At 55.4% G+C, this 12,321-nt stretch overlaps 1 protein-coding gene across 6 annotated transcripts in view; it reads right to left on the bottom strand.

Moving 5' to 3' along the window:
* pear1 (platelet endothelial aggregation receptor 1) overlaps nucleotides 1–12,321 on the bottom strand; it is a 190,533-nt gene that overhangs the window by 109,974 nt on the left and 68,238 nt on the right. For all 6 annotated transcript variants that reach the window (XM_041181752.1, XM_041181756.1, XM_041181757.1 and 3 more), the window contains exons 7-9: nucleotides 4,669–4,915; nucleotides 2,045–2,165; nucleotides 700–836 (exon numbers count right to left, since the gene is read on the bottom strand). In XM_041181752.1, the coding sequence (XP_041037686.1) occupies nucleotides 700–836; nucleotides 2,045–2,165; nucleotides 4,669–4,915 (505 nt within the window). The remainder of the gene's footprint in view (nucleotides 1–699; nucleotides 837–2,044; nucleotides 2,166–4,668; nucleotides 4,916–12,321) is intronic.

Below are 12,321 nucleotides of genomic sequence, written 5' to 3'. Positions count from 1 at the left end.
CCCCCTTACCCAAACCCCCATCCCCCTTACCCCAACTCCCATCCCTCCCTTACCCAAACCCCCATCCCCCCCTTACCCAAACCCCCATCCCCCCCTTACCCAAACCCCCATCCCCCCTTACCCCAACTCCCATCCCTCCCTTACCCAAACCCCCATCCCCCCTTACCCAAACCCCCATCCCCCCTTACCCCAACTCCCATCCCTCCCTTACCCAAACCCCCATCCCTCCCTTACCCAAACCCCCATCCCCCCTTACCCAAAGCCCCATCCCCCCTTACCCAAACCCCCATCCTCCCCTTAACCAAACTCTCATCCCCCCTTACCCAAACCCGCATCCCCCCTTACCCAAACCCGCATCCCCCCCTTACCCAAAGCCCCATCCCCCCCTTACCCAAACCCCCATTACCCAAACCCCCATCCCCCCCTACCCAAACCCCCATCCCCACCTTACCCAAACCCCCATTACCCAAACCCCCATCCCCCCCTTACCCAAACCACCATCCCCCCCTTACCCAAAGCCCCATTCCACCGTTACCCTCTCCCATAACCCCTATCACCCCCATTCCCTCGTGCCTCTCCCCCATCCCCTCTTACCCACCTCCCTATTCCCTCTTTATCTAACCGGAACCCCCACACCCGCCCCCACCCCCCTGCCCCCACTTCCAGTGAAGGGGGAAGATCAGCGAGAGTGAACCTTACCTCGCTCCTGTGTACCCGGCGCTGCACTGGCATCCTCCTGTGCTGGGATCACACACACCCCCATTGTGGCAGTGGCACTGCTGGCTGCAGTTCACCCCGAATCGATCCCGGGGACAGGGCAGAGTGCACACCGACCCCTGTGTCCGTCCACAGTCGTTGGGGGGAGGGCAGAGAGAAAACAACAAGAGATGAGGTTCCAGTCCGCGTACCCTGGGAGCATGAGGAGGTGGGGAGCGAGTCGGAGCGGGTATTGGGAGGGTGAAACATCAGCGAGTCTGACCGAACTGAGCCACCGAATCACCGACATTATTTTTAAACTGCCCTCCATCCCCGATTGCAGCCTCTCTCACAACAGCCATCTCCCAAGGGTGAGAGGTCAACACTGTGTGACCGTCAGGGGTGAGGGGTCAGTCATGGCAGGACTTTGCGACCCTTAGGGCTGAGGGATCATTGACATCAGTACTGTTTGACCTTCAAGGGTGAGGAGTCATTGACACGAGACTGTGCGATCCTCAGGGGTAAAGGGTCATTGACATCAGGAGTGCATGACCCTCAGGGGTAAAGGGCCATTGACATCAGGAGTTCATGACCCTCAGGGGTAAAGGGTCATTGACATTAGGCGTGCATGACCCTCAGGGTTGAAGGGTCATTGACATCAGGAGTGCATGACCCTCAGGGGTAAAGGGTAATTGACATCAGGAGTGCATGACCCTCAGGGGTAAAGGGTCATTGACATCAGGAGTGCATGACCCTCAGGGTTAAAGGGTCATTGACATCAGGAGTGCATGAACCTCAGGGGTAAAGGGTAATTGACTTCAGGAGTGCATGACCCTCAGGTTTGAAGGGTCTTTTACATCAGGAGTGCATGACCCTCAGGGGTAAAGGGTCATTGACATCAGGAGTGCATGACCCTCAGGGTTGAAGGGTCATTGACATCAGGAGTACATGACCCTCAGGGTTGAAGGGTCATTGACATCAGGAGTACATGACCCTCAGGGTTGAAGGGTCATTGACATCAGGAGTGCATGACCCTCAGGGTTGAAGGGTCATTGACATTTTGATTGTGTGGCCAAGGTGCCCAATGAGAAAATTGACTAAACCCCGAGGCCTAGCAGCGAGAGAGGGATGATATCCAGACTGGAATTGAGCCTGCGGCCTACAAGGCCCACAGGAGATGGTTTACCAAATCCGTGGGCCACAGTTGAATTTCAGGAAGTAAATCTGTAGCAGGAATTGGATTAGGTGGTTCATGGCGTTAGCAGATCAATACCCCCCCCACCCCCCGCCCCAGCCCCAAAAACAAACACTCCCTTCTCAATAGAGTCCCCGTGGTTAACTAACTTACCATCCAGCCTGCGGGGCAGAGGCACAGGCCCCCCACAGGGTGACAGCTGCCACCATTTTGACACGGGCATCGAGGGCTGCATGTTTCCTCCGCTTCTGACTCTGGGCAGCGGTGCTCACAGCTGACGGAGACACAGAGAGAGAGAGGGAGAGAAATGGAGGGAGAGAGAGTGATGGAGGGAGTGAGAGAGAGAGAGGGAGAGGGAGAGAGAGAGAGAGGGAGAAAAGGAGGGATTGAGAGAGAGGGAGAGAGTGAGAGAGGGAGGGAGTGAGTGAGAGAGACAGAGAGAGGGAGGGAGGGAGAGAGAGGGAGGGAATGAGTGAGTGAGAGAGAGACAAAGACAGACAGAGAGAGAAAGGGAGGGAAAGAGAGGGGAGGGAGAGAGTGAGTGAGAGAGAGAGAGAGGGAGAGAGTGAGTGACAAAAAAAACACAGGCCTCAGGCTCCATTTTACCACAGTGTGTCATGCGAGGCCAGGTTGGCGCGCGCCTGGGCGGTGGAGAGTTTGAGGGGGGTGGGTGGTTAGTGGGTGCGCAGGCCAGGGGTCCTGTTCCGCCCAGGAGCCAGGTGGGCGAGGGGCCTCGGACACAAAGTCAGGGGGGAGGAGAGGGGAGAGGGGAGAGGGGAGAGGTGGGGGGGGTGCAGGCAGGGCTAACCCTCGAGGGCCACACCCCACCCCACTTTGGGCATGCGGCCTTTCTGCCTGAAACTGGTTCACGGACAAGCTCTGCAGGACTTTCTCTTCCTCCCAACCTGCCCTGCGAGCGGCGCTGGGGAAACCCCTCTACCCCTCCACAACTCCACCCCAACCCCTCTCCCCCTCCCCCCAACCCCTCTACCTCTCAACCCCCACCCCCCCCAACCCCTCTACCCCTTCCCCTCCCCCTCCACCCCAACCCCTCTACTTCTCCCCCTCTCCCCTAACCCCACTACCTCTCCCCCTCCCCCCAACACCTCTACTTCTCCCCCTCTCCCCTAACCCCTCAACCTCTCCCCCTCCCCCCAACCCCTCTCCCCCTCCCCCCAACCACTCTACTTCTCCCCCTCTCCCCTAACCCCACTACCTCTCCCCCTCCCCCCAACCCCTCTACCTCTCAACCCCCACCCTCCCAACCCCTCTCCCCCTCCCCCCCAACCCCTCTACCTCTCCCCCTCCCCCCAACCCCTCTACCTCTCCCCCTCCCCCCAACCCCTCTACCTCTCCCCCTCCCCCCAACCCCTCACCCCCCTCCCCCCAACACCTCTACCTCTCCCCCTCCCCCCAACCCCTCTACCTCTCCCCCTCCCCCCAACCCCTCTACCTCTCCCCCTCCCCCCAACCCCTCTACCTCTCCCCCTCCCCCCAACCCCTCACCCCCTCCCCCCCAACACCTCTACCTCTCCCCCTCCCCCCAACCCCTCTACCTCTCCCCCTCCCCCCAACCCCTCTACCTCTCCCCCTCCCCCCAACCCCTCTACCTCTCCCCCTCCCCCCAACCCCTCTACCTCTCCCCCTCCCCCCAACCCCTCACCCCCTTCCCCTCCCCCTCCCCCCAACCCCTCTACCTCTCCCCCTCCCCCCAACCCCTCTACCTCTCCCCCTCCCCCCAACCCCTCACCCCCTTCCCCTCCCCCTCCCCCCCAACCCCTCTACCTCGCCCCCTCCCCCCAACACCTCTACCTCTCCCCCTCCCCCCAACCCCTCACCCCCTTCCCCTCCCCCTCCCCCCAACCCCTCTACCTCTCCCCCTCCCCCCAACACCTCTACCTCTCCCCCTCCCCCCAACCCCTCACCCCCTTCCCCTCCCCCTCCCCCCAACCCCTCTACCTCTCCCCCTCCCCCCAACACCTCACCCCCTCCCCCCAACCCCTCTACCTCTCCCCCTCCCCCCAACCCCTCTACCTCTCAACCCCCACCCCCCCCCAACCCCTCCACCCCTTCCCCCAACGCCCCCCCCCCCCCACCCCCCATCTTGCCTCACCCTCCCTCACCTTCCGGAGCTCCCCCTCCCTCTCCCTTTCCCGGCCCTTGGTCCAGTCAGGTCCGCCCTGGTGGGAACCCCCATCTCTCAAGGGCAACCCCCCCACCTCCCCCCCACCCAACCCAACCCAACACATCTCGATTCAAATCCGTGGTCGATAAGAGTTGTTGTTGGCTCCGGGGAGGATGGAATTTTTTTCCCCCTGAGCTCTGGAATTCCCTCCCTAAACCCCCTTGCCTCTCCCCCGCTCCCTCTCTCCTTCAAGTCGCTCCTTAAACCCGACCTCTTGGACCGAGCCCCGGTCTCCAGTATCCCCTCAGGTGCCGCAGCTTCGACTATCTGTCTGGCTTACAGGGCTCCGGAGGCGCTATATGAATGCAAATTATTGCCGGGAGGGAGTCAAGGCTCAAGGGGCTGAGTGGCCTCCCCCTCATTCCAAACGGCCCTTTCCGTTATGTGGCGGCCGGGATCACGGGAGCCGGAGGCCGGGATTCCGGAGACTCGGATACGGGGAAGGGAGGGGGTGTCTCAGAGCGGGGGGCGCAGTCAGAGGCTGGGAGACCCTCCCCCCACCACCACCGACGCCCCCTCCCCCCTCCTCCCCCCACACCACTCCCCCCCCCCCCCCCACCTCCACAACAACGCAGGCCAAGCGCCGACTCACAGGCCGCCAGTGGTTCCCACGGCGCAGTGGCACTCCCCGGAGATGTGGTCACACCTGGCCCCGTTCTGGCACCGGCAGCTCTGCTGGCAGTTCGGCCCGTAGCCCCCCGGTGGGCACGGCTCCTCGCAGGCCCAGCCGGTGAAGCCGGCGGCACAGGAACAGCGCCCGGTGTCAGGGTGGCAGTGCCCACCATTGGTGCAGGCACACTGCCGACTGCAGTTATACCCCCAGTGCAAGTCCGAGCAAGCTGGAGAGAGAGAGAGAGAAAGAGAGAGAGATCGTCAGACAAAATACAACAGAATTCACTCCCCGGTATCTGTTATTCTATATATAAACCCCACCCTGAACCCCTCGATTAGATTCCAGTCTGTAACTCACTCCCGGGTATCTGTTACTCTATATATAAACCACCCCGAACCCCACGATTAGATTCCAGTCTGTAACTCACTCCCGGGTATCTGTTACTCTATATATAAACTCACCTGAACCCCTCGATTAGATTCCAGCCTGTAACTCACTCCCAGGTGTCTGTTATTCTCAATATAAACCACCCTGAACCCCTCGATTAGATTCTAGTCTGTAGCTCACTCCCGGGTATCTGTTACTCTATATATAAACTCACCTGAACCCCTCGATTAGATTCCAGCCTGTAACTCACTCCCGGGTATCTGTTATTCTGTATATAAACCATCTCAAACCCTCGATTAGATTCCAGTCTGTAACTCACTCCCGGGTGTCTGATATTCTATATATAAACCAGCCCGAACCCCGCGATTAGATTCCAGTCTGTAACACACTCCCGGGTATCTGTTATTCTATATATAAACCCACCTGAACCCCTCGATTAGATTCCAGTCTGTAACTCACTCCCAGGTGTCTGTTATTCTATATATAAACTCACCTGAACCCCTCGATTAGATTCCAGTCTGTAACTCACTCCCAGGTGTCTGTTATTCTATATATAAACTCACCTGAACCCCTCGATTAGATTCCAGTCTGTAACTCACTCCCAGGTGTCTGTTATTCTATATATAAACCCACCTGAACCCCTCGATTAGATTCCAGTCTGTAACTCACTCCCAGGTGTCTGTTATTCTATATATAAACTCACCTGAACCCCTCGATTAGATTCCAGTCTGTAACTCACTCCCAGGTGTCTGTTATTCTATATATAAACTCACCTGAACCCCTCGATTAGATTCCAGTCTGTAACTCACTCCCAGGTGTCTGTTATTCTATATATAAACCCACCTGAACCCCTCGATTAGATTCCAGTCTGTAACTCACTCCCGGGTATCTGTTATTCTATATATAAACCCACCTGAACCCCTCGATTAGATTCCAGTCTGTAACTCACTCCCGGGTGTCTGTTATTCTATATATAAACCACCCCGAACCCCTCGATTAGATTCCAGTCTGTAACTCACTCCCAGGTGTCTGTTATTCTATATATAAACCAGCCCGAACCCCGCGATTAGATTCCAGTCTGTAACTCACTCCCGGGTATCTGTTATTCTATATATAAACCAGCCCGAACCCCGCGATTAGATTCCAGTCTGTAACACACTCCCGGGTATCTGTTATTCTATATATAAACCCACCTGAACCCCTCGATTAGATTCCAGTCTGTAACTCACTCCCAGGTGTCTGTTATTCTATATATAAACTCACCTGAACCCCTCGATTAGATTCCAGTCTGTAACTCACTCCCAGGTGTCTGTTATTCTATATATAAACCAGCCCGAACCTCTCGATTAGATTCCAGTCTGTAACACACTCCCGGGTGTCTGTTATTCTATATATAAACCCCCCCGAACCCCTCGATTAGATTCCAGTCTGTAACTCACTCCCCGGTATCTGTTATTCTATATATAAACCCCCCCGAACCCCTCGATTAGATTCCAGTCTGTAACTCACTCCCGGGTGTCTGTTATTCTATATATAAACCATCTCAAACCCTCGATTAGATTCCAATCTGTAACTCACTCCCGGGTATCTGTTATTCTATATATAAACCCCGCCGAACCCCTCGATTAGATTCCAGTCTGTAACTCACTCCCGGGTATCTGTTATTCTATATATAAACCCCGCCGAATCCCTCAATTAGATTCCAGTCTGTAACTCACTCCCGGGTATCTGTTATTCTATATATAAACCATCTCAAACCCTCGATTAGATTCCAATCTGTAACTCACTCCCGGGTATCTGTTATTCTATATATAAACTCACCTGAACCCCTCGATTAGATTCCAGCCTGTAACTCACTCCCGGGTATCTGTTATTCTATATATAAACTCACCTGAACCCCTCGATTAGATTCCAGCCTGTAACTCACTCCCGGGTATCTGTTATTCTGTATATAAACCATCTCAAACCCTCGATTAGATTCCAGTCTGTAACTCACTCCCGGGTGTCTGATATTCTATATATAAACCAGCCCGAACCCCTCGATTAGATTCCAGTCTGTAACACACTTCCGGGTATCTGTTATTCTATATATAAACTCACCTGAACCCCTCGATTAGATTCCAGTCTGTAACTCATTCCCGGGTGTCTGTTATTCTATATATAAACTCACCTGAACCCCTCGATTAGATTCCAGTCTGTAACTCACTCCCAGGTGTCTGTTATTCTATATATAAACCAGCCCGAACCTCTCGATTAGATTCCAGTCTGTAACACACTCCCGGGTGTCTGTTATTCTATATATAAACCCCCCCGAACCCCTCGATTAGATTCCAGTCTGTAACTCACTCCCCGGTATCTGTTATTCTATATATAAACCCCCCCGAACCCCTCGATTAGATTCCAGTCTGTAACTCACTCCCGGGTGTCTGTTATTCTATATATAAACCATCTCAAACCCTCGATTAGATTCCAATCTGTAACTCACTCCCGGGTATCTGTTATTCTATATATAAACCCCGCCGAACCCCTCAATTAGATTCCAGTCTGTAACTCACTCCCGGGTATCTGTTATTCTATATATAAACCCCGCCGAACCCCTCAATTAGATTCCAGTCTGTAACTCACTCCCGGGTATCTGTTATTCTATATATAAACCATCTCAAACCCTCGATTAGATTCCAATCTGTAACTCACTCCCGGGTATCTGTTATTCTATATATAAACTCACCTGAACCCCTCGATTAGATTCCAGCCTGTAACTCACTCCCGGGTATCTGTTATTCTGTATATAAACCATCTCAAACCCTCGATTAGATTCCAGTCTGTAACTCACTCCCGGGTGTCTGATATTCTATATATAAACCAGCCCGAACCCCTCGATTAGATTCCAATCTGTAACTCACTCCCGGGTATCTGTTATTCTATATATAAACCCCGCCGAACCCCTCAATTAGATTCCAGTCTGTAACTCACTCCCGGGTATCTGTTATTCTATATATAAACCCCGCCGAACCCCTCAATTAGATTCCAGTCTGTAACTCACTCCCGGGTATCTGTTATTCTATATATAAACCACCCCGAACCCCTCGATTAGATTCCAGTCTGTAACTCACTCCCGGGTGTCTGATATTCTATATATAAACCAGCCCGAACCCCTCGATTAGATTCCAGTCTGTAACACACTTCCGGGTATCTGTTATTCTATATATAAACTCACCTGAACCCCTCGATTAGATTCCAGTCTGTAACTCATTCCCGGGTGTCTGATATTCTATATATAAACCAGCCCGAACCCCTCGATTAGATTCCAGTCTGTAACACACTTCCGGGTATCTGTTATTCTATATATAAACTCACCTGAACCCCTCGATTAGATTCCAGTCTGTAACTCATTCCCGGGTGTCTGATATTCTATATATAAACCAGCCCGAACCCCTCGATTAGATTCCAGTCTGTAACTCACTCCCGGGTGTCTGTTATTCAATCTATAAACCCTCCCGGAACACTCCAGAACACATTACCAGTGTCACACTGCAGCTTGAAATCACTGCTGCCGAAGCTCTGCAGGGGACGATGGATTTGCATTTCTCTAGCGCCTTTCACCTCTTCAGGACATCCCAAAACTTTTCACAGCCAATGAGGAACTTTCTGTTTGAAGTGTGGTCACTGACCTGAACCGCACCAGCCAACCTGTGCACAGCAAGCTCCCTCAACCAGCAAGGCGGTTATGACCCAGCTGTTCTTGGTGATGTTGTTTGAGGGAGTAATGTTGGGCCCTGGACACTGGTGGGAACTCATCCCCCCCACTTCCCTTCATTCAATAGCGGCTGTAGGAACTTTTACTTCCAACCGAGTGGGAACATGGTGGACCTGGTTTCATGTCTCATCCTGAAAGATCGCACCTCCGTGAGTGCGGCACTCCTGGTACTCCCTCAGTACTGACCCTCCGATAATGCGGCGCTCCCTCAGTACTGACCCTCTGACAGTGCGGCGCTCCCTCAGTACTGACCCTCCGATAATGCGGCGCTCCCTCAGTACTGACCCTCTGACAGTGCGGCGCTCCCTCAGTACTGACCCTCCGATAATGCGGCGCTCCCTCAGTACTGACCCTCTGACAGTGCGGCGCTCCCTCAGTACTGACCCTCCGATAATGCGGCGCTCCCTCAGTACTGACCCTCTGACAGTGCGGCGCTCACTAAGTACTGACCCTCCGACAGTGCGGCGCTCCCTTAGTGATGACCCTCTGACAGTGTGGCACTCCCTTAGTGATGACCCTCTGACAGTGTGGCACTCCCTTAGTGATGACCCTCTGACAGTGCAGCAATCCCTTAGTGATGACCCTCTGACAGTGCGGCGCTCCCTTAGTGATGACCCTCTGACAGTGCAGCAATCCCTTAGTGATGACCCTCTGACAGTGCTGCACTCCCTTAGTGATGACCCTCTGACAGTGCAGCACTCCCTTTGTGATGATCCTCTGACAGTGCGGCGCTCCCTTAGTGATGACCCTCTGACAGTGCAGCACTCCCTTTGTGATGATCCTCTGACAGTGCGGCGCTCCCTTAGTGATGACCCTCTGACAGTGCAGCACTCCCTTAGTGATGACGCTCTGACAGTGTGGCACTCCCTTAGTGATGACCCTCTGACAGTGCAACAATCCCTCAGTACTGACCCTCCGACAGTGCGGCACTCCCTCAGTACTGACCCTCCGACAGTGCGGCACTCCCTCAGTACTGACCCTCCGACAGTGCGGCACTCCCTCAGTACTGACCGTCCGACAGTGCAGCGCTCCCTCAGTACTGACCCTCCAACAGTGCAGCACTCCCTCAGTACTGACCCTCCGACAGTGCGGCGCTCCCTCAGTACTGACCCTCCAACAGTGCGGCTTTCCCTCAGCACTGACCCTCCGACAGTGCATCAATCCCTCAGTACTGACCCTCCGACAGTGCGGCACTCCCTCAGTACTGACCCTCCGACAGTGCGGCTCTCCCTTAGTGATGACCCTCTGACAGTGCGGCACTCCCTCAGTACTGACCCTCTAACAGTGCTGCACTCCCTCAGTACTGACCCTCCGACAGTGCGGCACTCCCTCAGTACTGACCCTCCGACAGTGCTGCACTCCCTCAGTATTAATTTGAAGGCCCCAATGGGAAGGAGGGGCAGACATGCCCTGAGGCGCCGGTAGATTCAGTAGCTAAACATCAGCGACTGAGCTGATTCCCAAAAAGCCCACAATTTCAGTGGCTCTCCAGTTTGACCCCCCCTTTCCACCATCACCACACCCCCACCCCCGCCAACCCCTGCCCCTCCTCCTCTATCGCTCTGTCCGCCTCTCTCTCCCCTTCCTCCAAAGCCGTCCCTTCAAACTGACCTCTCGGACCGAGCTTGCGCCGACCTGCCCCCCCCCGACATCTCCCAGGGTCAAACTTGGCTTTGCTGAGCGCTCCTGTGAAGCGCCCTGGGGACAGTTTCAGCACCCTGTGGGCGCCATATAAACGCGGGTAACTGAAGGGGCGCCACCGAGTTAGGAGGGAGTGGGAAGGGAGCGGGGACGTGAGGGGAGAAGGTGGGTCCCAGGCTGGGCTGGAGTGAGGGTGTTGGAGGAAAGCAGGACGAAGAGGCAACTCGAGTGGGTTACACACCGAGGGGACATGGATAACATGGCCCAAGGTGCTCCACGTGAGGAGAGACCAGTGGCCAATCGCTTAGTCAGAGAGGCCGGTTTTAAGGAGCAGGGGGTGGAGAGAGAGGGGGAGAGAGAGAGAGAGAGAGATGAGCGTGCTTGTCCGAGAGAGAGGTATCTCCCTCCAGATTCTGGGCTGCTGCATTCTGCTGTCCTCACTCTCTCACTGAGGGGGCCTTTCACCTCCTGCAGCATTGCTCTTCAGGCAGGTTCAAAGGGCACTTTGTTCCCACATCTGCCTTGTCCCCGCAGATGAGCACTTGGCCGGCTTCCAGCTGTTTACAGACTGGAACGGCTCACATGAAAGGTCCGGAATCTCCCTCCCTCAGGCCACCAGCTCATCCCGGTGAAACAATCGGCATTGTCTGAAGGGGAAGGGGCTGGGGTTGCTGTTGAAGTGTTTGCTGAATCAAAGAGAATCATGTCTCGGCTCTGGATCCGTGGGGCGTTCCCTCCCCCTCGCCCTCCCTCTCTCTCTCTCTCTCTCTCTCTCACCTCTGAGCCCAAATAATCCAGGCCAACACACCCTAGGGTCAGTACTGAGGGAGTGCCGCACTGTCGGAGGGTCAATACTGAGGGAGCGCCGCACTGTCGGAGGGTCAGTACTGAGGGAGTGCCGCACTGTCGGAGGGTCAGTACTGAGGGAGTGCCGCACTGTCGGAGGGTCAGTACTGAGGGAGCGCCGCACTGTCGGAGGGTCAGTACTGAGGGAGTGCTGCACTGTCGGAGGGTCAGTACTGAGGGAGAGCTGCACTGTCGGAGGGTCAGTACTGAGGGAGTGCCGCACTGTGGGAGGGTCAGTACTGAGGGAGTGCTGCACTGTCGGAGGGTCAGTACTGAGGGAGCGCCGCACTGTTGGAGGGTCAGTACTGAGGGAGTGCCGCACTGTCGGAGGGTCAGTACTGAGGGAGCGCCGCACTGTTGGAGGGTCAGTACTGAGGGAGCGCCGCACTGTCGGAGGGTCAGTACTGAGGGAGTGCCGCTCTGTCGGAGGGTCAGTACTGAGGGAGCGCCGCACTGTTGGAGGGTCAGTACTGAGGGAGCGCTGCACTGTCGGAGGGTCAGTACTGAGGGAGCACCGCACTGTCAGAGGTGCCATATTTCGGGATGAGGTGTTAAAATGAGGCCCCCCCCTGCCTCCACACCACCTCGCCACCCCCCCCCAACCCCCCCCCAACCCCCCCACAGCCTCGTCTGCTCTGTAAAATTTACCCTGAAAACTCTAGGAAGAAGTGTGGGGGCAGGTGGAGGGGAGTGGGGGGGTGGAGTGGGGTAGGGGATGGGTGGAGTTCTCTCTCGTGTCCCGGGGCTGAAACCCATCCCCCAACCAACGGGGGAGACTTGGCCACTTGTTCACTTGCTGAGGGTGTGAGGGTGGGATTTTGCTGTGCTGATGCTTGTCTGCCCCGCCTCCTCCATCTGGACGATGGCTACACTTCCAGAGAGACTCGATGGCCGCGAAACCCTTTGGATTATCCTGAGCCCGTGAGGAGAAAGATTTTTTCATTCTAACGACTGAACTTTCATTCCAGCTCACTGAACCGGATCAGGAGGCGGCCATTCGG

Source organism: Carcharodon carcharias (assembly GCF_017639515.1).
Source record: "Carcharodon carcharias isolate sCarCar2 chromosome 36 unlocalized genomic scaffold, sCarCar2.pri SUPER_36_unloc_2, whole genome shotgun sequence".
Taxonomy (NCBI): Eukaryota; Metazoa; Chordata; class Chondrichthyes; order Lamniformes; family Lamnidae; genus Carcharodon; species Carcharodon carcharias.
Note: the sequence above shows the minus strand (reverse complement) of the source record. Positions and strands in the feature narration are given on the sequence as shown.